The sequence below is a fragment of the Struthio camelus genome, chromosome 3 (assembly GCF_040807025.1).
Source record: "Struthio camelus isolate bStrCam1 chromosome 3, bStrCam1.hap1, whole genome shotgun sequence".
Lineage (NCBI taxonomy): Eukaryota > Metazoa > Chordata > Aves > Struthioniformes > Struthionidae > Struthio > Struthio camelus.
This window is the reverse complement of record NC_090944.1, coordinates 63,918,657-63,945,695: the sequence shown is the minus strand read 5'-3', so window position 1 is coordinate 63,945,695 and position 27,039 is coordinate 63,918,657. Positions and strand designations below refer to the sequence as shown.

At 37.4% G+C, this 27,039-nt stretch overlaps 1 protein-coding gene across 1 annotated transcript in view; it reads left to right on the top strand.

Moving 5' to 3' along the window:
* Nucleotides 1–8,394: 8,394 nt before the first annotated feature.
* Nucleotides 8,395–27,039, top strand: part of FRK (fyn related Src family tyrosine kinase) — a 56,086-nt gene continuing 37,441 nt past the window's right edge. Inside the window, exon 1 of the mRNA XM_009681699.2 lies at nt 8,395–9,577. Coding sequence (XP_009679994.2) covers nt 9,150–9,577 — 428 coding nt within the window. The 5' untranslated portion in view covers nt 8,395–9,149. The remainder of the gene's footprint in view (nt 9,578–27,039) is intronic.

Sequence of the window (27,039 nt, the reverse complement as noted above, 5' to 3'; positions counted from 1 at the left end):
AAAGAAGGAAATGAAAATCAATGATTTTGGCAGAATGATTAATAGTCAAGACTGATTGCTAGACCCTTAGTGAGTATATATTTTAAAACCTTGAATAGTTGTCCAAAGGTACTTACAAAGATTTTTCTTTTTGAGCTCCTACTACATTTATTCAAAAGAAATTGTACTGGAAATATGGGCTTTATAGGAAGCTATACTTCCAAAGTAGACCTGTATGTATTTTATGATGAGACAACTATGCAGCTTCTACACTCCATAGGACATTACCTTGTTTCTTTTTTTTTCTTTTTTTTGGAGAATGCTATTATTTTATTTTTCCTATTTTATGCAAAAAAAAAAAAAAACAGAGTCAGGGATCCTAAGTTCTCACTTCCCATATCCCATTCATTCATGGTGTATTCACGTGCAAATAATGCAATCACTTATGGCTTCAGATTCTTCATGAGTAAAACTGGAATAAGTCTAGTTCAGATATTTTGAGGATTGTTCAGTTTTTCGAGTACATTACTGGCATGCATTTCAAGCCTGACACTTTTGCTAGCGATTGCATAAAAGACAAATTTGATGTATTTCAATACACAGTCCACACAAAAGAACAGAGCTATTGAGCAGTCAGTGGGAAATGGCACAACTATAAAACTACAGAATTAAAGATAATGGGACTAGAAAAGATCTAAAGACAGTCATCTTCTTGCCGTGGGGCAGGATCAATCAGACTTCAAACATCCCCAACAGTCGATTGTCTAACCCATTCTTAAAAAGGAACTAAGAGCCACGGAGGCAATTTCTTCTAGTGTTTAACAATCCTTACATAGAGAATACTTCTGGGTTTTCCTTTTTTTTTCTTTTTCTCTCAGTGTCAAAGCTAAGTCTCCGTTGCTATAATGCATCTTTCTGCTTACATCTCAGCCTATCCCAAGCAGATATGACAATGATATCATTGTGTATCAACCTTTTATCTATTTGAAGGCTGTTATTGTATGTTTTTCCGTAGTCTCTTTTTGTCTTCTTTAACTTCTTTAAGGTTCTTCCTTAAAGGCTGAGGTTTCTGAGACCCCTTTCATTCTCAAACAAAATGACATTCATTCACCACTAATTCATTGCCAGATTGGTCCATATCTTTTTCTGGAATACAGGATCAAAAGCTGGACGCATTGCTCCAGTTTAGGGCTTGCTAGGGCTTAGCACAGAAGCAATGAGGCCAATTAACGTAACATAGCAATCTCTGCTTTCGAAGTAATACAAAAGTTACTTAATTCATTACAATAATCAACACATGTTAAGGTTTTCAAGATGAAAATCTATCCTATCACCGTAATGAGTACCGAGATCAAACTTTTCTTAACAATAAGATAATCTTTCTTGAGGAGTCATTGATCTTCTATTTAAGAAATATTTTCTCTTATATTTGTTCATTGCTCAGTGTACTGGACCCTGAAAGCGATGTTCATTGGAAGTACAACAGTAAAATGCTAACAATGATACTCATAAATCTTATACACGAAAGCTTATTTTGTGTGTAATTCATATTTGATATTTACTGTTTTGCTTTTGTCTATGGAAGGTATCTAGTTAGGATCTGAGTAAAGGATACACAAATTAAGTTAGGTTTTGATAACAAAGAGATGAATCTAGAAGAATACATTCTAAAACTCTAAGTCTCAAGAATATTCTATTATTTTGATGTGACTTTTTAAAGATTGTTACGCTGTTTTTTCCTAAGTCTGTCAAGAAGGTCAGCATTTTCTCATCTATTTTTAGAAAAACACTATATTCACATTTACTTATTTGTTGTTGTGTTATGCCTCATGCCATTCTCAGAGAAGAGGTTATTCAGATAGGTGTTCAAAGCAGTAGAAACAAAGACAGAGGAATATGACTTTGGAAAATCTTTGTTAGAGAAAGATAGTAATTTTTTTTTTTTCTACAGCAATGGAAATCGGTGCCGGAAGTGATCAGTAAAAGTGAGTATCACTACAGATACTTCCTCTATATAGGAATATATATCTTACTGCATACTTGTGTAAGATAGAATATAGCAGAAAGAAAGGAAGAAGGAGGAAAAAATATAGAAAGTATGCAGGGAGGGTGAGAAGAATACAAAAACAAAAGGAAAGGAAGAGGAATAAGAATATATATTTTTTAGGACAAATAGCATTCAGCATTTCTGAAACTTGGTATTTTGAATAAGCAGGAAAGGGAGGTCAATTGATGCTGAAACATAGTAAGGAAGTGAAGCGATGTAGTCTCAGTAAAGATCATTCTAAACATAAGTCAAAAACTCCTAATACAGAAATAATTGATGATATATGAACTAAGGGTAAGGATAAAATCCTGCTCTTACTTAAACCAATGAGAACATTATCATTGACTTCAAAGTAAGAAAAATTTGGCCCTTGCATTTGAAAATGAAACTAATTTTAAGACTTCTTATATTGGATCAAATATAGAATTTAGTCACTTAAATATTGGTATTCATTTATCCTCAGATTGAATATATGCTTCTGAAGATGGTAGTTAAGAGGGTGTTTTTAAATCAGTTGTGCCTTTGGCCATAACTACACTATGGTGTTTAAGACTGTTTCCCAAAACTAATGTGGCCAGGTGGCTTCCCAACACTGCTTATAAACAAACCCCAGGATTAAAACTTCCTTTTCTGCATGCACTCTGCTTTTCGTATGAAAAAGGTATAGCTGAACATCCTGAATGGTTGCTAAGGTCACTTTAACCTAGTGCCAGCATATAGAGGCTAGATGGACAGTGCGCCAGGTTGATTCTGGCAAACAATAGGAGCTAAGTGTAGACCTAAATCTTCTCCTGTAGGGAGATTTTAGCTGTGTAAAATCCTAGTGTATGCATAGTTTGCAGTAGTGTGGAGAGTTTTGTATAAGTACCATTTGCCCAGCAGGAAAAATAAGATTAGTATCTGGTATTTTCCTATTAATTTTTGAGCTTTCAATCATAGAATGTAATTTGCGGATTTGTTCCTTTATATGGTATAGCAACATATTTGTTCCTTTATATGGTATACCAATATATGGCATAGCAATATATTATAATTGTAGTTTTTAGCTCCTTGGAAGATGCTGTCTTTCCTACATATGGAGGTCAGGACAGGGTGCAAATTTTTTTTGTGGAAAAAATCATTATTTTATCCACAAGTGAAATAATGAGTACAGCGCTTTGCTTCATTCCTTTCCATCCATCCCTCTATCAGTCTTCCATTGGACTCTTTGCCTTGATGTTTCTCCTTCCAGTTTCTGAAGATAAAGATGCTAAAGTCATAAGCATCTGATAAGATATGATAACGATGCTCATAAGTCATCCATGGCATAGTGCGCAGAAGTTGATAGAGTTATGTGAGAAATGAATTTGTCCCATCATGAAGTCTTCACAAAAAGATACACTTTTTAAGTTAAAAAAAAAAATCTCTATAACAGGATCAGTTTCAGAAGAGATTTGCTTGGAAGAATGGCAGACTCATGTTCACTGAGAATTCTTTGATCATCCACTTGCCATATTCTTCCTACCCAGAGACAGATTTGATTACAAGTATTTTTCATGCCTTAGAAAATTACAGAATGATTTTATACAGAATGGCTGCTTCATAGAAAGCAAATTAACTTACAGTTTTTAACACTATGGGCTGTATATCAATTAGAATAATGAACAATAAAATGAAAAATAGTGGCTCAGATCAGGTCCCATTGAAGATAATGGCAAAACTCATTAAATTTAGGAAGAATGAGATCTGATTGTTTGCACAAACAGAAAGTCACATACACTAGTTCACTCCTTGACAGAATCTAATTCCTCTGTGTTCATTTGTTGTGAGACGTAGCCTGTATTAGGCCCCAATTCAGCAAATAAATAAGCAATCCACATCACTAAAGCACTTGAAAATGTACTTTTAAAGCTGTCTAGAGCAGAGATGGATTACTGGATCAGCTTTATAAAAATAAATAGCCAGATTTTTCTCATTACAAATGCACACAATTTAAAGTGGAAAATACAGGATCAAATATAACCCTATGTCTTTGTAGATTTATGGTTTAAGATCACACACAAAAGGGGAATACGATTAATCAATAAGGATAAACAATTTCATCAAGAGTAAAATTACATAAATAATTTATTTTCATTGAAAAGAACGGCAATTTGCAAATTACAGAAACAAAATGGAAGGGCTGATTAAAAGGATTATAAAAAAGCTACAAAGTGGTGGTAATGTGTTTCTTTCTAACGTGCAAATGAAAAGAAATATTGCTGGAAAGACAGCTGTAATAAAAAAAAATCACTATGCTTCATTTTTATTTGTTACTTTAACAACCAACACAACTTTAAACTGTTTAATCACTTGAATTATTTACCACACACAGATTCATAGCATTATATATTTTCTTTTCTTCTTTTTTCTTTAAAGATCATATTATTGGAATATTTTATTTACCTAGAACCTTTAACTTGCTTGATCACAATGCATTAAGGAGTTAGTTTCTAAGAGAGGTATATTATTTCCAAATATGTAAATTGCCCGATGTATTATTGGCAACATTTTAACTATTGGTTAGAAGAAGATTATACAATACCAAAAATGATGCTGTGGACAGCAGTTTCATACATTATTTAATGATAGTTCTTGTATTTTATATTTTCTTAATTCCTTAGTTTTCAACAGAGAAGGGTTTTTTTTTTGTTTACAAAATTTAAAACAATTATAGAGGAAAATGTTTGTTTCTGTTGCAATCTTATCTTATTAATAAGATAAAGCGCTTTCTTTTTCAGTTTCCAGTTTGGACTGGCTCATATTTCTTAACCAAACTGCTGGTTGATATTGCTTTGGAATATTCATTTTCCCCAACAGAGAATACAGTTCTGACTGTAATTCTTCTCTGCATGGCATAGGGGACTTGTTTGGAACATCATGTATCATCAGTACTAAAGCCCGATACTCAGTGATGTTCAGTCCCTGCTTCTGAAATATAGAGCTGAATTTTTATGAAATGAAGGAGGAAATGTTCATTTTTTCTAAAACTCTAAGTTATTGCATAATTATAGCAATGGTTCTATAAATATTACAAACAATACAATAAATATAGGAAATATCTACAATGAAAACTAATAAAAAACAGTTTCGAAAGCATGGAATACAAATACAAATTCTATCAAAACAACACTTTTGAAATGTTATGTATTAATATGATTTAGTCTGTTACTTCTGTTCATGTGGAGCAGTAGCTCATTCCAAGAGCAGTTCAGCTAATATCAGTGTTTCAGATTAGGTTTGTACGAGTCTTATTAAACCATAACATAACAACACATTATTCTTCTGTCCATTCAGGCAACTGAGAGAAATATGTTTCACCACCATATTTAAACATGATTGTTTTGTAGTATAAACCAGGCCTAAAGCGAATTTGATTTAATGAATTTAGTGGCATGCAAAGTAAATCCTTTATGACAGAAGGATCGCAAGTCTAATGCAATGTTTGCAAGACTAATTTATTTATGGGCTTTGTACGTACCATACAGAACATAAAAAGTAACTTCAGGTATGTGTCATCTTTGAACCAACAGTATCAATGTGGATTTTTTTCATTATGGTATAAGGAAATCTACTTCAATAGCAATGGGGAATTACACATTTTGAAGGGGAAATGGACTATTTGATTGAGTAGGTTCTTTTCCTTTTCTAAAATCTAAGTTTATAGGATCCTGTCAGACACAGATGGAAAATGATCCATCTTTGTTTTAAGGTGTTGCATATTTCAAGAAATTACTTCCAATATTTATGATTTCTTTAATATTAATATAAGGACCAGAATGCTAAATTTCAGGATCCATACTGTAAATGTGCCATTCTGTCCATGATAAAATCATCCTTCTCTCTAGCCATTGTCAGTTGTAAAAATGAGGTGAGACTCTGCTGTCCTTCTCAAAGCATTTACGCTAATAAAATTCATCAATATACCTAATTAAGTCTTTCACAGCCACTATACAGACAGTAGCTTATTTATAGGGACGATTTCTGATTTGACATTCAGCCTCCAAAATAAATGAAATAAAGAAACAGAAGGCCAGTGAGTAATACTGATCTGCTTGGTCTCCTTTTTCAGAAAGAAAATATTCTAGGATACCAGGGGGGGAAAAAAACCCACCTACCCACCCACCCCCCGCCCACCCCCCTCCCCCCCCCCACAAAGTTGTTGCAAAGATTATCCTATCAAATGATATGCAATACCAGCACACAAGACTTGGTCAATAGTTTGTATTCAAAAGCTGCTAAATATACAAGATTATCCTAGTTTGTTCAAAACTATGAGCAGCATGTAAATGAAGATAATAGGATTTTTGTTTTCAGCAGAAACAGTGAAAACATTTTTATTATGTGTTCATTTTGGTCTCACCTGTGATAAAATTTTGTGGTCTCTAAAACATAAGGACTAGTGCTTTATTTTCAGAAATGCGGAGAATTCTTAATAAAATCACTAGGATGGGCAAAAACATTTGCAAAGACAATGATCCAGTGTGACTACCACAGTTTAGCTGGAATGAGACGAACCACATTTCCAGCCCACACAGGCCCTGGAATTTGCAGAGCATTTCTCAGCAGACCTATTACCCATCTGCTTCAGAAACTGTCTCCTTTGCATAATCTTTCCTTTCTCTCTCTCTTTTTTTCTAATTTCTTGAATCTGATTAACGAATCTCATGGCTATTTATTGAAGTCTGCTTGCTTCATAAATAGAACTGATCCTAAAGGGTTGATTTGGAAGGAAATAATCTAGTGTGCAGTTATTGACCGCTTTCAGAAAAAGTCTTTCTCATCTTGTAAAGCCAAGCAGGGGCATAAATTGGGAGAGAAGATGAATTTAATGCCTGGGATTGTCTGAGCTAAGATATTCACATACAGAAATGTTTGCAAGCTCAAGCCACAATTTCACTACAGTTATATAAATATTTATCTGAGTGGTCTCAGTGTATTCAATGGGATTTCCAATGTGTGTATTGGTACTGGAGGGCAAAGATAGGTCTTAATCTTGGAAAGAGCTTGTGCATGAGTTTGATTCTGTACTAGGTAAGTAGCTTCATTGTCATGATGGAACTATTTTGTGCTGTAAATGCGCATGCAAATCTTTGCCAGCTTAATGCCTAAGTTATGGGAAACATGGAACACTTTACAGGAAAAGCCTATCAAATCCACACATCTGAAAACTGAGAAAACAGAGATTATGTAATAAATCTTTTCTAATGTTTCCTGATCTCAGTAAATTTAGATAATTCTTGAAACAAGACTAATTAAAATAATTTCCCATTCAAAATAAGACTTTTCAGTCTTTGGATACTGTCCAACACACTTATGAAAGCAAATATCTATTGGCTGTCCATATTCTTGTTAATGTGGTTAAGAGCTATGTGACGATTCACAAGCTGAATATGATTTTTGTAACATGCTATTTTTGGTTGGGCCCAAAGGATTCATTACAGATTATGGGGTTTAGTAATCAGCTGGTGTGCGTGGTATTTTCCCATTTATTCAGTTTCCATCGCATCATTGCGGAAGAGGAGCAAGGGACCCAGTTGCCCATCCCTCTTTGGTGGAGATGCCTCAGGTAGTAATACGCAGACAGCAAAAGCTTCTTTCAGATATCCAGCAGCCACAAGTCCATCACAAGGCTGCTCGTGCCACCAGTCTCCACTCACTCAAAGGACTGACTGAGAGACATGGTGAAAACAGCAGTGGCCTCAGTTTCCTTGTTCCTTCCAGTAAAGTACAGCAATAGCAGTCAGCAACTGCAAATGGAGCAAAAAGGAGACATGAAAATGATTAAGGAGTTATTGCTAGTTATTGCTGATAAGAAAATTGATGAAGCTGCTTTTCTTTATCTCCAGGAAGTGCCATTTCTTTGCGTGGGTTGTGTTTGCCCTATTTTGCCTCTTACCGAAATGTCACCGTGGGGCACAGGCAAGCTACCTCTTCTGCTTCTTGCTCAAAACATTACATGTTCCCCGCACTGTGGTGATTTGCAGCTGTGATAAAGCTTGGCTAACACTGCTGGGATGCAGGAGATGGCTCTCCAGGCTGCTTTGCCTTGGCAGCATCCAGACGCCCATTCCGGGTGTGTCTACCAGTTTATAGGTGCTTTAGAAACGGACCCATACAGGCTAGCTTAGTTTCCATTGGTTTACTTGCTGACTGGAAGACCACCATCTTTTTTTATGTGTGGTTGGTAAAGTTAGCTAACCCTTTAAAGCAATTCTTTGGCTAGTGACTTTGCTCTTTTAAAATGCAGAATAAGGAATGAATTAAAATCTATTACTGTTTTACTGTAAGTCCCATATATTTATTTTTCCTCATACAAAGTGCCAAACCCAGCTCATTTGGAAAAAAAAAAGAAAAGAAAAGAAAAGAAAAGAAAATAGCCAGAGGACTGTTTCAAAGCCCTGACCTTCAGCAGGAGGAAATGCCTGTGTGTAAAGCAGGCACAGAAACAGCAGGTGTGCTCCAGGTGAGGGCGCCTCCCAGCCTCAGGCATGCAAAGGATTCCCACCGAGAAGAAAAACCGAAGCAAACCAGGAAACAAAAAGAAATATTCAGCCTGTCCACGTCGGAGACTGCTAAAGAAACAATCAGGTCAGCTTGGTTAATCATTACTGAGACAGACTGTACAGAAGTTCACAGCTGATCACACAGAAGAAACCTGTTTGCCATAAGAAAACTCCCCTCACAAGCAGTAAGAAATGAGAAGCCTCCCACATCAGATCTTCTGAATTTGTTTTTTGCTGTAGGAGAAAAGGACCCATGCTCTCCTATTGTTCCAAGACTTCAGCCCAAACACAGTTCTTTTGTTGCTTTCCTGTTCAGAAGAGGAAGTGAGAAATTTCCCTCCACATGTGCTCCAGCGCTTGGACGCTCAGGTTTCACTCCTGAATCAGGAGCCGCCTGTAATGAGCTCCCGGTGGGGCTTGGAGAGAAGGTTCAGCTGGGGCAAGAGTTGTTTCATTTTGTGCCAAAGGAGGAGGAGAGGAAGAAACGCTGCAAAGAACTGAAATGTTGATGGTGCAAAAAGTTGTCTAAGAGTATTGCAGTTCGGAAAGTAAAAGAGAAGAAGAAAACAGAGGAAGGTACAAAGAAATAGAGCAGCAGGATGGGAAACTTTTGTCAGAGGCATTGCATCTGTTTGCAGCCCTGTATCCCTTGCGTATTCTCACGGGGAGAAAATGATCGGAATGAGGTTGGCCAGGTCTTCGCCAACCCTGCTGTCACAGGAGATGCCTTCCAAACAGGGCAGAAAGACAGATACAGTGAAATAAGAGGTAAACCTTTGCCTTCGCTGCCTGGGGAGCATCTGGTGAATACTCGCAGATTTGTGGCACTCTTTGACTATGAGGCTCGGACTGAAGAGGACTTGAGCTTCCAAGCTGGCGACAAGCTTGAAGTGCTGGATGCTTCCCACGAGGGCTGGTGGTATGCTAGGCTCCTCCTGCCGAGGGGGTCAGTCTGTCCCGGCCGCAAGCTCCAGGGCTACATCCCTGCCAACTACATAGCTGCTGACCAGACCATTGAAGCTGAACTGTAAGTAACCTGTGTAACATACACTGCAATCTCTTTTCTGTTAGTTTAAACTGGTTTGGAGCAGACTTTTATGGCTTTTTATTTGCTGAGTAGGACCCTGCCACACTCAGCCTCCTTGCGTGTGTGAGGAGAAGACGCCACGGTCTCAAAAAGATCAATTATAAGGGGTAAAGTGTTCAGGTTTTGGTTTAAATTATTTCCCTCTCTGATATGCCCTAATTGCCTGCTCAAGAAGCATCTGGGAATCAGGCTGGTTACCACTGTGAGAGCTCACTGTTGCTATTGGTATGAGAGTAAGTGTGTGTTAGATGCTTTTCAGAAAGTAAAAAGAAATAACCCCTGCCCTAAACAGCCTTTAGTCTAACTACGTGCCATGTTAGCAATTAGTCAGAGTTTCAGGAAGCTACCTTTATACCTTTAGATTCCTGTTACAAGTGAGTCTCTAAAAGATAACTTACTTTCTCATGGTTCCCACTGAACCATTTCTTATCTGTAAGCAAATCCCTGCTCCCAGAACAAAGTTAACCGGAGTAAGTACTGCAAAGGAAAAAGAAAGTGGATATAGCAAAGGAATGCAAATTAGATTTGTTTAAGTTTCACAGAGCTTAATTACACAGCCCATATTTGTCTGACCCTTGAAAACACATTTGATCATATTTAACATTCAGAACTGGACCAGAAATGACATATAATAAGTTACTTAGCTCTCTAGTGAGGATGAGTGGTGATGAATCAGTCTGGGATGCAGTTATTTTTGTGTGTTGCAATCAGGGGCAGCACTTACTAAAACAGCACTGACTGCAATTCCAGAAATATGTGCATGCAAATTATCAATATGGAAAGAGACAACAGAAATAGCATTCTTAGCTTGCAGAAATCATTTTGACTAGAAACTGTGTATATCTCTTTACTCATCATGTCCAAAGATTTTCTTTAAACCTGAGAGGAATGACATTGCAGTTTTTCAGTTAAAGCTCCTTTGGACCTGAAACATCACCTCTGATCTGATCCGTGCACTGTATTTTCTAGGGCTAGGATAATTGGCTTAGATATGATTATGCCAGTCCTTTATCAACTGTAAGATTTGTTCAGGAGGCATCTTAGGGCAATTGTAACCTGAAAACCTTAATTTCCAGAAACTGACCAGCCATTTCTTTTTCTGTGTTCAGGCAGACAATGTTTTCAATGATCGTGTTCAGAAGAATTCTTCCAATTGCAGAAATTAATCTGCAAGGAAGGTGGTCTTCCGAACCACTGGAGAAGTGGTGGTAGGCTATAATTCAACTCAGCTTGACCTTCAGACTCTTTCAAGAACCTAGTTTTCTCAACAAGTCATCTACAATTTCTACTTGCTGTTAATACTGTGAAAGTAACTTTGTTCAGTTATACAGCAAAGTCTCAAGTATCAGCTCTTAAGATCCTTCTTATCTTTCTAGATCTCCAGCATCAGATATGGAGTTAACTTTGCCAAAGTGCATTGCCGAATAATGATTTTTTTGCTTTTTATAGAAAAAAAAAATCTTTATATACTTCTCCTCCTTTTTTAGTAAAGATTAAATTTTGATAACAGATTTTTGTTTATAGATTCTTTTTTTTAGAACAGTTGAGAAGAAGTGTGAAGCTTGCACAGCACTCGAAGTCATTTCTTCAAAAGTTTGTCAGTGCTTTAGTGTAATACCAAAACTAATCTGGCTAAATATGTAGTCTTTTCTCAGGTATTCAGATTTCCTGCTAGGTCAGTTGGCCTTAGTGACCTTCAGTAAAAATAAGTACACAAGACTTTCTTGCATCAGGCCCGCAGATATCCTTTCGTATAATCATAGACTAACTTAGGTGGAAAGGACCTCTGAAGGTCACTCGCACCAACCCCTCAACTCAAAATGTGGCCAACGTAAAGTTAGACCAGCTTGCTTAGGGCTGTGTCCACTTGACCTTTTCGCCCTTATGGTGAGGAATTTTCTCCGTATTCCAAGTGGAATTTTCCTTGCTATAATTTCCTCTAAAACTTCACCCTCACCTATGCTCCACCTTTCATATGTCTGTTATTCTAGTGAAGAAAATTAGATGAAACAATAAGATCTGCAGTAATGGCAGTGTTTTAAAGAGCTAAATCTTGTTTTCTTTAAAGTAAACCTTTTCATTTTGATTTTAATTAGCTCTCCTTTGGTGTTGGCCAGTTGCTCAGGGTCATGACAGATTTTTCTGGAAATAAGAAAAGATTTTATTGCATCCTTCCATCTTTTATACCAGTTCTTTAGTCGCATCAGAGAACTGAAAAAGAATGAGAGTCTTGTAATCTCTATAGCATATTCACCTACCAGAACACATATATGTCGTATATATGTTGCGTGTTGTTTATGCTTTGCAATTTTTGCCAGGTAGAGCTGACCAACAGTGTTTGGGCTAGCTGAGAGCACGTTCCATAGCACTAGCTAGCTGCTGTATGGCTGCAGAGATGATGGGAATTTGAACTTGTTTCTAGACTATGTCTCCATCTTACTGGATCCAGGTTAGCTGGTTCAGGGAAGCTAACTTGTTGATCATCTATGAATATGCCTTGGTCACTGTGTGGTGCACATGGAGGAATTTATGAAATTAGTGATTTTCCATTTTTTTGCGTGTCAACTTTGTACATTAGTATTTGTAAGTGAGTTAGGCAACATGAACAGAGAATAACAGAAGCATTGATTTGGTGTCGTCCCCTCTTTGCATTGGTGCTACAGAAGTCTCTAGAGTTCAAGCAGGGCCATTCTTTAAAAAAAGAAGGAAAAAAAAGGAAAATATTTATCCTGTTATCTCTTTGCTCACAGCTCAATGTTAAAGTATGAAATTTACTCCTATCAATCTGACTTGCACATTGGCAGTTATACGGGCGAAAGTAGCCTTTGAGCTCTCTCAGATGTGCTGAGATACCCTTATATGTTCCTGATATGCACATAGGTAATCCTGCACACAGATGTGGAAAGTGTATTTTTTATTTTATTTATTATATCTTTTTAAATAATCTCATATTTATGTATTAAGGTCAGCAAGTGAATCTCACTTGAAGCAAAAGGTTCTTTCAAAATGCAACTCCTATTAACACTTCTGCTCTTTGGTTCATGGTATTAGTCTTAGGAAGCTTGGGAAGAAAACCAAACTGTATGGTTTGCAATCTTCTTTAGCAGCTGACTTTAGCATGATTGTGCGTGTATATATATATATATATATATATACACACATATATACATATACACACACATATATATATTTGTATACACACACACACACACACACACACACACACAAACTATAGAAATCTATATTAACTTTAGAAAACATTGCAATTCATATGCATGCATGGATAGGCTGTAAGTTCACTTACGTAAAGGGACCGGAAGGGCATGAAATAAATTCTTTAAGTCATGGGAACGATGCAGAGATGACAGGCTCAGTATTTCAGTTTAGCGAACATATTCTTGAAAGCTGCATTCAAAACTGTCAAAGTTCTTTTGCTAAACATTTCAGATTGTCTTGTAGACTTTAAGATTATTAACAGCACATTATAGCTGGTCCTTCTTAATCAAAATTTTGACAGGATCTATATTGTAGACCTGACTACGGGTTGGTAAGTCCATGTGGTTCTGTATTTTCCTTTCTGACAGAAGATAATGCTGGAAAATTGCTTCCTCTCCCGTCCAAGTGCCTCAGCAGCCAATTTTGTCTTCTCTCTGAAGTGTCTGTAAATTCTTTCAGGGAGAACGGTTTTTGAACTTTTTGTCAGTAAGGAAAGTTCTTCAGTAAGAAACTTTGCAATCTTATCTCCTTTGAGATAACAGTTTTTGTTCTTGGAAGTTACCGTGCTTTGACTCCATCCTGTATGACTGAGGTAGTGCTGGCAAGCTGGAACAATAACTGGAGGAAAGAAAATAAAGGATGTCTAATATCTCCGCTTTGTAGGGGAAGAAAATGTCATTTGTAACAAAGGGAATTTTCATGTATTTTGGCTATCAGAATGTTCAAGGAGAACTGATAAAGAATGAGATTTCTTTACTGCATTTCTTTCAGACTATTTCTGCCAATTATTCATAGCAATTGTAAGTAGAGATGTACATATTGTAGTTTGCTAATAACTTCATTTATGACAAACTTATGCCAAAAGTCAAACACTTATTAGTTTTGCGTGATATCTCATTAAAAAAGTATTTCTCCTGCTTTCTTCTTTTGCCTTGAGTAATCCCTTTCAATGAGAATTGCTCCAGTGAAATCAATATCACTTTAGGTGAATAGGGGAAGGGAAAAAGGGATAACTCAGTGTTTGGATGCTGCCTGCCACAGCGTTGCAGTCTAAATATGTGCTGCATAAGATTAAACAGATCCAAGAAATGCCCACCTTCTACCACAAAGGGTATTTTGGACAGACTTAGGAAACAAGGCCCTTCATTTTTATATTTACCAATAAAGCATCTTCCCATTACTGATCTTCTGTAGCATCTGCAGTACTCCTTATGCTAACAACATGCTGCATGGTTGAGGGGTTGCACAGGGATTGTACCAGCTTTATCTGGAGACAGGTGTGTTCTGGCTGTACCTGGACTATTTGGGACAAGTTGGCCAGTGAGCAGAAAGCATTTGTCTAGCAAACCGTAGTTGCAGATGATGTACATGCACAGTGAACTTTCACTTCCTAAGGAATTACACCAGTAACTACAAAAATACTATTTTACTTTATTTTACTTGCCTGCATGAAAGCAGAGGTAGCCTATGCTAATGATAGATTAGCTGCTATAAAAACACTTAGCACTTCACTTCTCTGTGCATCATAGGTAGTAGTCAAAGTCACAATCCAGAAAGACATTTTTCATATCCACGCAAGTCTGACTGAGGTTATGTATGCTGCATCTGATGACTTGGGAATGCTCCTCTTTCTGGGTTTAGAAATGTATCATTTGGTAAAAAGGAAGATAAAAACACAAATGGATATACGGTCACATGTTTTAAGTTGAATTCCAGCAAAAGATGATCAGAAAGAGCAATCATCTGATTAACACCAAAATCTGAATTAAAATATATGAATTTCTTTGGCAAGGAACGTGTCCTTACTTTCTCTGGGATCTTTCTGTGCCTGCTGAAAAGCTCACTGTAAACAGGAACCATAGTAACACACTCACCTGTCCTTATTTTATTACTGCCAGTTGTTTTAACTAAACAAGAAAGCTACTTAGTGCAAATTATTATGGACAACAAATACAGCCCAGCTGTACAGTTGATTTTAATGAATGCCTCCCCCGCTAAAAAAGGAAAAAGAAACAAAGGAGAAAAAACTCAGTTGGTGTGACATGAATTCTGTTTTGTAGAGGAAGGGTAGAGTATATTTATTGGGGCTCTCTGTGGCCATCCTGATGGACTCGCTGGCTGTTTATTGAAAGTGAACTGCATAGCGTGTGTTCATCTCAACATTACTGATGCAGGAGTGCTGTGATGAGAGAAGTAAAGCCACACAAATTCCTAGTGGATTAGGTCAAAGAAGATCACTGCAATTACTTTTGACTATTACCAGTTTCAGAAACATTCCTTATTTCGGAGATATTCCTTATGTGGGTATTTCCCAGCTGGTGAAAACCGAGGCCCAGATCTAATCAAGGAAACCTCACCAGTCAATTCCACAATGAGCTTTTTATGCACCTCTTGTAAGTTATTTTTGTCAATATCCCTAATTCTTTCACCTTCTGTGACCTGAGTCCTCTTTAACTGTTGCATTGACCGAATCTGAGTTAGTATATGTGAGCAATGAAGTGTCCGCTGTGCTGACCTCTTTCAGACTTTTTGCAAAACTCATGGCTTATGAGTTTTCTTTGGTTCACGTGAGTCATTTTTCAAAGCCGTGTTTAGAACCGCAATGGCTAGGGGCTCTTGTTAAAATGAAAGCTTAGATTTTGCAGAACACTTGAGAAATCTGATTGCAATCTGTGGCGGTTTGACTGTGTTCCCTCCCCTACTGTTGCTCTAGCAATTCCTTTCTATATTACAGTACAGACTCTGGAGGACGCCATCGGAAGCAGCAGTAACGTAACCCTTGTACCAAAACAAACTTTTACAAACTGCTCCTATGTAACAGGATTGCTTTGTATTTCTCAGATTACTGGAACCTTTTACATTAGTTATCAAAACTATTCTCTTAAAGTTTTTTTGTAGAAAAGGATTCTTTATCTCTGAAATATATATTTATTATAAATCATTGAAATGGCTGTATAGGAACTCTATATAAAGTTCAAAGTCTTTTGTTTCAATGCATATACTTTTATGGATGTACTTTAGTTTATACTGACATAAATACGCCGAAAGTCTGAAGTACTGATACTTTTAAGACCATGCAAAAAAGCTCTGTGACAAGATGTGTATTGCAAAGCCAGAAGATCATGCTTTTGCTGTATTTTAACTTTGTGTACATGCCATCTGAAGCACCCAAAGACTGGAACTACCATGCATTTCCAAGGAAAGGAATGCCTTTCTTGAATTGAAATGACTGAATACTAGAAAAAGTGCCTGAATTTATTCTCTTAACATTTTAGTCTCATCTAAACATTCCAGTACTGTCTTTAAGCTTATCTCAAACTTTATTTCCTCTCTGCTCATTTCTTAAATGTGTAAAAATACACTGACTAAACATAAAAGAAGACGTTTTACAGAGCTCTGTAAAATGTCAGTGTCTGTCAAGTGCCAGTGGTGTTTACACATCCATGTGTATAACTATGTCTAGAAAATGGGTTTCTCTGCTCAGGAAAGTGGAAGAAATTCTGGCATTGCAGATGAATGGTTCACGCAAACTTATCTAATTTAGGTCACCTATTTTTTGGCAATGACTTTTTAAAAATATTTCTAAACATTGTTTATGCAAACTTTGGAAAATGAAGAAATGCCTTCCTACTTCATCTACAGTTGAAATTAGTGTGTACATTGCACATTATAATTAGTTTATACTAGTTTCCATTACTACATTATAAAGGCTATATTGACAATGAATCGTGTGAAGACAAGAAGCAATATAGTTAAAAACTGCAAGCACGGGTGGGTGATTTTTCCTGTGGCACTATGAAATCCACGTGGCCTGTAGAGCACCTTTTAGAAAAACAATGACATAGTCTGGTCAGAAAAACTTAGTTGTTCTGTTTGATGTTTTTTCTTCAGCCTCAGTAGGAATAGCATTGTGTGTGTTAGCCCAGATTAGTCTGTTCTGAGCAATGGCATTGGTAAAAATGTGCACCAGATACTATATAATAGTTACTGTTGCCTCAGTAGTTGTCTTTGATGGCTGTACGGCACAGTACAGAGTTGTGCAGAGCCGAGTGATCTCTTAACAAATTTAGCAGAAAAAATAGTAACCAATAGTTCAGCGAGGCTAAGAAGTCCTAACGCTGTGCTGATTTTAAACAAACTAGGTCAAGTATCTCTTGTGAAGAAATATTTTGTGACATGTAAAAGCACAGTTGGTTACAGAAGAGTTTGGGGCTCTTTTATGTGGGGAGATACCTATACTGAAAAGATATAAGTCATAAAAATATAAGAAATATGCTGCTAGGGCAAATCGATGGCCTCTCTAGCCCAGTTATTCTGTTTCAGAAAAGATCTTATGAAAAGTGCACAAGCCTATCTACTTTCTTTGAACTATTCTTTTGTGCTTCACCAGAGGCTGGAATTGTATTAGCTGTGTGAGAGGGTACATCACTGCCATGTCTAATTATGGACCTGTTGTCAAGTCTATTTAACAAAAGTGTAGGTGTTGAAACTGCAAAATTGTTTATTCCTGGTTTTTGGAAGAGAAAAAGCTATTGGGGAGGGGGGGGAAACAAACAACAGCAACAAAAAATCCAACCAACCAACTAAAAAACCTTTTTGTGAAAGTTCTAAATTCCTAAACAATTGTTTCATTTTTTTTTTCTGGAATGATGTTTGTCCAATCCTTACTCAAAATAAATAAGCACAAAGAGAAATAGTAACACTTACCTTATAGATCCCTGTGAAATTCACCTGCCTATTCATTTGTAGGCCACACTTGTCTTCCCTCATCTACCTTAATATATTATGAGTTAATCAATACATCTGCAACACAGATTATTTTATTGTGAGATGTGTAGTAGTCAATTGATTTTGTCTCCTACTGAAGGAGCAAAGGTAAGACTTAAGTATATCCTGTTATTATCTTATAGACATAATGTGGATGCCTTTTGCAAACATTATTAATAATGAGGCAATCTTCCAGTAGACCAGTTTAACTAACACAAAATTTACCTATACTTTAACTTTAAAACAGAGTAGTAGAAAAAGAATTATTAATCATAATTTAAATGTTTTCCTGAAACAAAAAAGGTTCTATTCCTCTTCAGATCATGCAAGCAAAGTCAGTATAGCAAAGAAGGAATATAATTTCCTAGGTAATATAAAAAAGACAAAATATTTTTACATACTTTCTACTATATGTAGGTGGAAAAAATGATTTTTCAGTCATTATTTAATAGCATTGTATGGAACATGTTATTTGAGGGCCCTTCTTGCATTAAAACCTAAGAAATAGTGATTAAGCTACTTAGTTAAGAAGCTTATTTTTTATGGGTGTTTTCTTAAACGCTAGTATTCAAGCTTCATCCTAATAACTGCATAAGAAAACCATAAAAGACACAGGAAATTAGAAAGGAAAACTACATCTTTACGTTTTTAATTCTCCATACACACTTAGAATTTGTCTGGAAATAGTTTTTCAAAAGATAAAAACAAATATTGATCACCTATGTGTTCAATCAGGTAGAAAACTAAAGATCAGGTAGAAATACATACTGTTTATGCATGCTGATACCCTAATCCTAATCAATGAAAACTAGATAAACAGAGTAGTGAATTAAATATCAAGGGAAGGTTCCACAAAGGATTGCACTAATTGACTTGTTCGTTACTCCTATGTAGACTACTCAGTCACTGAGATCTCTCTGACATGTTGGATTTGTCTGCAATAATGTTGGTAAACATTTTCCCTTAGTTTTCTCTCAGTAAAGCAGCTAAATTGTTAGCAGCTAAAAGTTAAAATGTTTGAAAAATCACCCAGAAGTTTACTTTGATGCTGAGATACTTTTCTGAGGTGACATTTGTAGTTAGTTGGTAGTATCAGTTACCGCCATTAACAATGTTATGAACTTTTACAGAGCAGACCATTGTATGTGGGTCTTGGGCTGATACGTATATGGACTTGACACTGATATGGAGTTGGATGTGGTCTAGCTTTACTTCTAGAAGTTAAAAGCGTGTTTGTTCTGACATCCTTCCCATTAGTCATCTTTGAAAGATTGCCCTAAAAACTAGGAGAGCTATTAGGTTAAGAAATTTGTCACTATATTAAAGAACCATTATGTTCTTTGGCTTGGGATCACCTTGAGTTTTCAGACTGTACAATTCCTTTCTGATACCCCTTGGAGACTGAGTGACCTAGTTGTTCTCCAGTGACAGGAAAACTGAGAGTGGGTGCAAGTCTGCTCAGACTGCTGGTAACAGGTTAAGGAAATAGGTACGTGTGTGTGTGCAAGAGAGCTTGCACAGAAATGGATGGAAAGACCTGTTCTGCCACTGGTGTCCTGTACAGCTAAGTGGGACTTCTTGTTTCCAAGGGCTTTTGCCTTACCTCTGCGCTGAGGTGAATTTCCCTGTGAGAGAAGAAAAGTAATTTTTCAAGAAAATCGTTTGAGTGCTTTTGGAAGCTGTAATGGCTTAAGTGAATGTATAATTGAACATTTTCTTGTCCTTTTGAATTTTACTTAATGTTAAATCAATTGATGTCATTAGTGTTCTCTGTACCGTGTTAACATTAAGGCCACCTCAAGGTTTCAACTTTGCTCCTCAATTGCTATGAATAGCAGAGTTATTGGTACTTTTAAAATATAATAGTATATCAGTATTCGTGTATGTGTTAACAAATGCGTACAGATACTAGCATTGATGCATGGTTTTTACAGGTCTGCTTGGAAGACTCCATGAAGAAGAAACTGGGCCTGAGGAGCACATTTTCAGTCTTTTAAAAAGACACTATTACATGGCTATGTTTCGTACAAAATGCCCAAAGCAGTGCCCATTACAGCCGACGGCGGCCTTTCATTGACTCCAAAGACAAGTTGTTTTAGAACAGGTTTTAAATGCAATGAAGTTCCTATCCAAGCACAAAATTACTACTGGGAGCAAACTGTAATGCAATAATTGACTTTTGGTCTCTTAAACTGGAGAAATACCAGTGAATTACATAACTAAAACACAACAAAAAATGAGGTGATATCATTTTCACCTGTCATTTATTTTCTTTTATGGGAGAACTTCAGAGCAGATTAAATAATACCATATGCAGATGACCAATACTCTGATGAATGAATGGAAGTGTTGAAATTACTTAGTTGTGAATGGAGCTCACAGGATGAGATTAATTATAGAGATTTACTCATATTAATTCTACCAGGCTGTGGTTTGGTTGCTGTTTTATTATTATTAGTCTTTTGTTCCTATTGTGCTATGAAATTAGGGTCAGGTGAGCTATGCTATTTTACATAGCCTCTGGATTTGGCCCTGTAATACTAATCCTCCAAGAGCGATAGCCACCTTTAAGTCATTACAAAGTGCAAGAGTAGCCAAAGCTGCAATGTTTTGTTGTCCTGAAGAATCCACCTCACAGTCACAATGTTTAGTTTTGCAGTAGCAGCACATTCCCCCAAGTAGCAGCTTTCTCAAATGCCTGGAGAAATCTCTGGGAAAAAAGGGTCAGGGTTGTGGGTATGGGGCAGGTGAGCGTTTCAGTGAGTGTTTAAGAAGCTTGAAGGGACTCAGGGATCCAGACAGGGAGAGAGGTCCCTCAGAAGGGCTCCTCACCCTTCTGAGTCAGTCTGAGTTGGAGGGATGTCAGCTGAGCTCATCATTCACCCAAGCATGTCGCGGAGAAGTGCCTAGTCCAGGCCCTGACAGGCAGATGGTTATTGCCTACAGCCCATGCGTGCAGTGCACAAAGGTATAGAAAGACACAGGGCTCAACTTAAGCGTGCTGAAATTGTCTCCAAATTCAATAGGTCCTTGTTGGTGTCTGCAAAGTAATGCAGTGTCGCTTTGTGAAGCAGGAGCAAAGACCGATGCTGCACATAAGCAGTGAGTCATGGCAAGGGATGAGGAGGAAGCTGCAGTGAAAAGCTGCAGACTGCAGCAAGAATGACACTTGCAGGTATCTGTTTAAAGTATTTGCTACCGAGCAGCTGACTGAGTGACTGGGATCCATTGACTTCTGAAACTCAGAAAAATCTGGAGCACAGGCCAGACCAATCAAGTTTTAATTAAATTTTTGTTCACTTTTCATTCTGCTGCCCTAAGAAACTGCCTTTATCATAATGCAGCTTCCGCATGTGAAACACAAACACTGTGTTCCAGGTTCTGTTTCGATTTGTTCCCTATAGCAGTCCCAGAGCAAATTCAATTCCATCTAATTATCTTTGCAGCATAATCAGTGTTTATTATCACATAGTGAAAATTTAACATAACGTTATGGATAACCCCCTTATAAACAGAATCACATGACAATGCAATTATCACCTAGTGAAGTACTTACTAAGAAGGTTTATATCTCCAATGTGTCATAATTTTTTTGTAGACTAATGTCCATCTAATCTTCATATTTATTTTTACAAGAAAATAAATTTGTTCCAGGCTATAGCAGGAAATGCCACCTCTGTGGTGAGCCCTGAATTTTACCAGCCTCACTCAGTGTTGAACATTACTTTATCCAAACAATCCCACACAGTTTATTACAACAGAAGTCCCTAAAGCTCTGACAGGCCCTTTTTTTAGGGCACAGCTTATTATTTCCAACAAAAACAGCAAAGTAACACAAAATAAAGCCATTTCTTAGACTAAAACAGTGTCCTTTTTGGCACATCTGCTCTCTTCGCAGGAACCAATCTGCTCCTGCAGTTTGTTCTGATGGGCTCCCTCAAGCATTTGTTGGGCCCGTTTTGGGACTCGGATGCGACCAAGGTCAGTCTGCTTGGGCAAGCAGGCATTCCACAAGTTCACTACAGTTGCACTGTGGTGGTTGTGCTCATGTAGGGAAAGCTAATATTCAATGTTAAGAGTCAAATTTTCAGTGAGTAGTAATGTAAGGGTGATAAATGTAAGCACAATGTAAGGGTGATAAATCTGGGCCGTGAGTCTAGAAGCATAAAACTTTTTTTCTGGCAATAGCATGCAATTCACTTATCCTGCCAAGAAGTAGTGGTAGTTAGGGTTCTCCCTCTATTTCGTGGTGGCTTCACATACTTTCTGTCCCAAAGGGATTACCTGTGTTATAACAATGTCATGTTCTACAAATTACTGGTACATAAGCGTCTATGCATGACACATACTCCAGCAGAATAGTAACTGTCCTATGTTAGATAAATAGGTTAATATTGCCTCATTTTGGCTAAAGGTACCTACGTGGATGAATGGATCATTTGTGTCATAGTGCTCACTATAATATTATATAATACTACTAATAATATAATGTTGGTGACCCAATAAAGATAGGAAGAGAGGAGAGGAAAAATGAATTCAGGGTAAAGAAGAAGCATCAATGTTTCTCATTTTGTTCGCTTAGTTTTGTTTTTGCCAAAAAGAAAAAAAATCATTGATTTCAGTTTTGTATCGAATCATAATCTTTAACATGGCCTGAAGCACAATGTAGGGTATTATTTAGTTGTATCTTGTCCCCAGGCAACTTAATCCTTCCCGAACAAAACTCAAAGAATAAAAAAGCTTATTTTTTCATGGCAACTCCATTTAAAAATGGAAATAAAAAGCAGCTTTAAAATAGAAAATTATTCAAATTGAGTACCTTCACAGTTAAGCTATAATATTTTGCTTAGAAAATGTATGGAAAAGTAAAACTTCCTTTTTTTCCTTTTTTTCCCCCCCTTACTTCTTTGACCTTTCAATTCCTCTTATATTCTAGCATCCTACAAAGAAAGCTCTCTCAGTTCTACCATAAATTTAGTATTTATGGAAGAATGTGAAGCAGTCAGCTATAATTTTCTGACAAGTAATTAGCAAAAAGGTATCCAAAAACCAAGAGCAAAATATGATTTATTATTTTCCAAAACTATATATTTCTCATTGTAATGGTTATTTAAAGAAAAAAAACACAGCTGGTCTCAAAATATTAAAAGTACAAGTGGGACCTATACTGTGGTGCCTCAGATTACTTGGACACGCACAGGCAGAGTTCACTTATATAACATAAAATAATGCTGCTCTGCAGGTTTTGATAGAACTCTACCACTTAGATCATGTAGAATTGAGTTTTCAGAACTATTTCAGAGCTATTCATGTGTTATACTATGTTTTCCTGAATGGAAAGAAAAATAAACTTATTCCACCCACTGTTATTGTGAAATGTGAAATGACTCAGAAGCTTTAGGGTCCACACTTAGTGTAGATATTACTCATTTAGATTTAAGTTATTCAGCAACAAGGATCTGAGCAATAGGCCTGACTCAGATCTTTATGTATGAAGGGCATTCATTGTGGCTGGATAAGGTTAAATGTGCTGCCCAGCATAGTTGTCCCTGAAAACCTGATTTTCTGGTTGCACTTGGACCAAACTAGTTTCTGATTTGGGGAAATAAGTAACCAGAATGGATGTGTATGACTATATATGTACATTTTAAATGAATACTTTTTCAAGTATTGTCCAAGTTAGATACTTTCTGTAATATTTTAATTGATTTACCTAAGTAGATAAAAAAGGTTCTTAATGTCTACACATTTTATTAAAGCCTTAGCTTGAGGCTAATTTGATAAGTAAGGTTTAGGTCAGTATACTTAAGTCACCTCTAGTCAATAAGTATGTAGTGATGATGAATGATAAAGTAAGTATTCTCTAGGCAAGTACAAACATGCATGGTGGGATAAAATTAAGAAAGAGAAAGAGCGAAGAGCTGTAGAAAGCAATTATGTAATAAAGGTTGATCTGTGAAATTGTTTCCCCAAGCAATAATGAAATTCCTGCCAAGGACGCATCCCCTGCAGAAGCAGGATAACTCTGGAAACCATAGTTTCCTGAGCAGGTGCCGCGGCTGAGGCAGCCACAGGTTACACACTTGGGCATTGGGGATGTCATCAGATGAAGTCCTCTGTTTTGTCTTGCCTTTATTTTCTCTTGAGTACTGTCTGTTAGTGTTGACCTCTCTCTCACTCCTTCCCCTTGACCATATTCTGCAGTCCTTTCTTCCTCTTTTGACTTTTCACTATCCTGCTCCCTCCCTCTCCCCTGCAGTGTCCTGTGCATTCTGTTATCAACAGTTATAAATTCCTTCTTCTTAAATTTTCCCAAGCATCCTTGCATCTCTGATAATAAGCAACAGTGAGGGATAGACAGAGTTAGAAACAGTCCCCAGCAAGCCTGTAGAAGGAAGCAAGGAAGAAGGATTCTGTGTCCAAAGTAGCAGAAACCCAATCTTTGATTTTCTAGCCGCTGCGCAGTGAAAGTTTGCAAGCCTTAGAGTAATCTTGGCTTTTTCAGTGAGTAGTTTCTTGTGCCACAACTACTAAAGCTTGTGCTTTTGCACATGGTCAGAAAGGAGATCTTTTGCAAGTTCAGTAGGCATGATCTAGCTTGACAACATAATATTTCTATTTTTGCCAGCTCCATCATCAGATTCGCTGTAGACCATACAGGGAAAAATGAAGCAGCCAGTGCTCATCTCCCACGCTTTTCTTCATGCATGCAGTTCATCATTTGTAAAGCACATGTGTTTCTTAACTATGTTAAGTCTGGAGGGCTTTAATCTTTGCAGTGATATTTCCTAATTTCTTGAAATGTCATCTCTCAGAGAAACTGTATTACTTCATTAGTCTTATAACTGGGGCATCTTACAATTAAGACAGTGCAATATTTTCTATCACAAGGGCTTGTTTAGTTACTTATATTTTTTCCAGGCTTCACTTGATTTGATGTAAGTTTTCCATGGCTGATACCAGGCACAGGCTGCCTCTTTCCCTCCCTGAAAACAAAAAATGTGGCTCGGAACAATATGGGAAATCCTTTATGCGTGTACTTTGGAGGAAGGGTTTGATATTTGGAAGGAGAGTTTGCTATCTTGAAGGTGTGTGCTTTTTTGCTATCTAAAGAAATTTCTGTTCAAACTAACCAAGCCTTTGAAAATAAAATTTCACTTTATACGTAGTAATCTAACAGATATGTTAGTGTTTGATGGCGACATTTTATAGATATTCTAGATATTCTGGCTAGATTTTTCCTCTTCCTGCTTGCTGCAAAATTCTGGTGCCAGGCGATGGAAACCCAGCAAGTGCTTGGGACCTTCCTCTCCCTGCAGAAGGGACGGACAAGCTGCTGCAGCCCTTAATAATTGTATGCCCGTGCTTCTGCAGGAATGTTTACCCATAGCAGCACACTGCAAACCTGGCAGTTTGGATTTAAGGCTGGCTCAGCAGCACTCTTTGTCCTGCTCAGGTAACAGTAGTAAAGAGTGGCCCACAAGCCTGTTCAGGTTTTTATGAGTAAGGGCAGTGATTACGGGGTGGTCATATGGTTAAAGTAGTTAAATAACACTGTGGAGGATCTCACTGTCTCTTCCTCTTTCTCTGTATCTTCCCCTTCCCATGCATCCATCCCTGTCTTCTGCCAAACAGTTCCTGAAGTTAGAAGATGTTACTCTCTGAGTAAACAAAGTACTGTTCAAAGCTAAATTCCCTAAAAGGTAGACAGACACTAAGCAATTCAAACTGGAGATTCAAAATTAGTAGAAAATGCTAATAATATCCTGGTGTCTTTGTCCCTTTCTGCAAAGTTTCTTCTCTGTAAAAAATATTTTACAAGAGGAGTGCCATGAAAAGAAGTTAATGAATGTCTGTAAAGCACTCAGATATTAGTGATGAGCAGTATAACAGAGGCTGCTAGGAAATTAACCATTCATATAATTTTATAACTTGTATTGAGAGCAAACACTAAACAATGCATAATAAATGAACGCTATGATCTATACAATGGCAAAACAAAATACAGGGTAACTATTCAGTGAGCAGCATTCATTTTAACACATTACAAGGAAGAAGTGGATGTGGCCATGTAATTAAAGATGATATCATATTGGATTTTCCTGAAAATGGCTGAGTGGATGCTGTCAAAGCAATTTTAATACTAGTATCTCCTAACTTTTGAGTTCTTGACTTTGCACCAACAACTTTCGAAGAATGTATATTCTGAGATGTTTAAAATGTAAAAATTCTAAAATATAAAATCCACAGGTGTTCTCAGCCTTTTTTTCTTCTCCCCACCCCCAATCCTATTGTAATTAGCACAGTTTATACATATAGCTATACCTTACTGCTGACTCAGGCCCCAGTATTGTCTTTCATTTGGGTACTCACAACATTCAGATTATGCCGCAGACCTCAGCTTTTAGCCTCATCGTACCTCCGATGTCCTGCACGTTGAATGAAAAATTGAAATAAACCCTCCCTCTCTCAGCCAGAGCTAGTTCCCAGCTCCCAGCTAAGGCAAACTCAGTCACTTCAAATATGATGTTGTGCAATTAACTCTGGCTTTGCTCCTGTGCACATAAAATCTAGTTAAGGTAGAAGATAGAAGAGGGAAGCTGTGCTCTCGTAAGCCCTAATGAAAATAGATGACATAGTCTGAACTTTCAGTGTTTTCAGTGCTTACTTTCTGCGCGGATAACAAAAGAGCAGTGAGGGATCTGATGAAGCTTCCAAGAAAGCCTGATAGCTTTATATTCAGAGCTGGCATTTGCCTTGGCGATGGGGATCTTGTCCACATCCCAAAGGGGACTGCATGCAAAGTTGTGAATTATGAACTTAGAGTTCCTTCTGGAGTGGGGCTATCTACAGTAAAGGGGCTACCAAAGGAGGGGATAGGCTGCCAGAAGATTTCTCCAGTAGCAAACTTTTCTTATGGACCATGCTTGGGAGTCCTTGGCTAAGGTTCCCCCAAGGTGAAAGCAAGATTAAGGTATAAAAAAAGTCCAGTCCTGTAGATCGTGTTGGAGTGGGGTATTAAGGGGGGCTAACCAAAGAAGGTTGAGGCTGCAGAAATATTTGTCCCCTGAGGGTCCCTCTCCAGTGTCGTGGCCGATGCTAGTGTTAGGGTTAGGAGAACGACAAAGCCTAGAGCTCCACTGTGAGGGGGGAAAGAAAGCCTGCAGAAGGCATGCCTCGAGAAGTATTTCATGAAGCCAATGCCTAGGTCTTCCTTGGCTGAGGCTCAGGCCAGACCTAGTTATCCCACACCTGAGGTTATGTTTACAAGTCAGTTTAGGATTAGCGGGGAGGCAGTTACAGGCTCCTAAGAGGTTGCCTCCCATACAGCTAGGCTCAATAATCCATCTTTCATATATTATCATTTTTCTTTCTCAGAGAAAGAAATCATCATTGTTTTTCTTTCCCAGAGATCATTA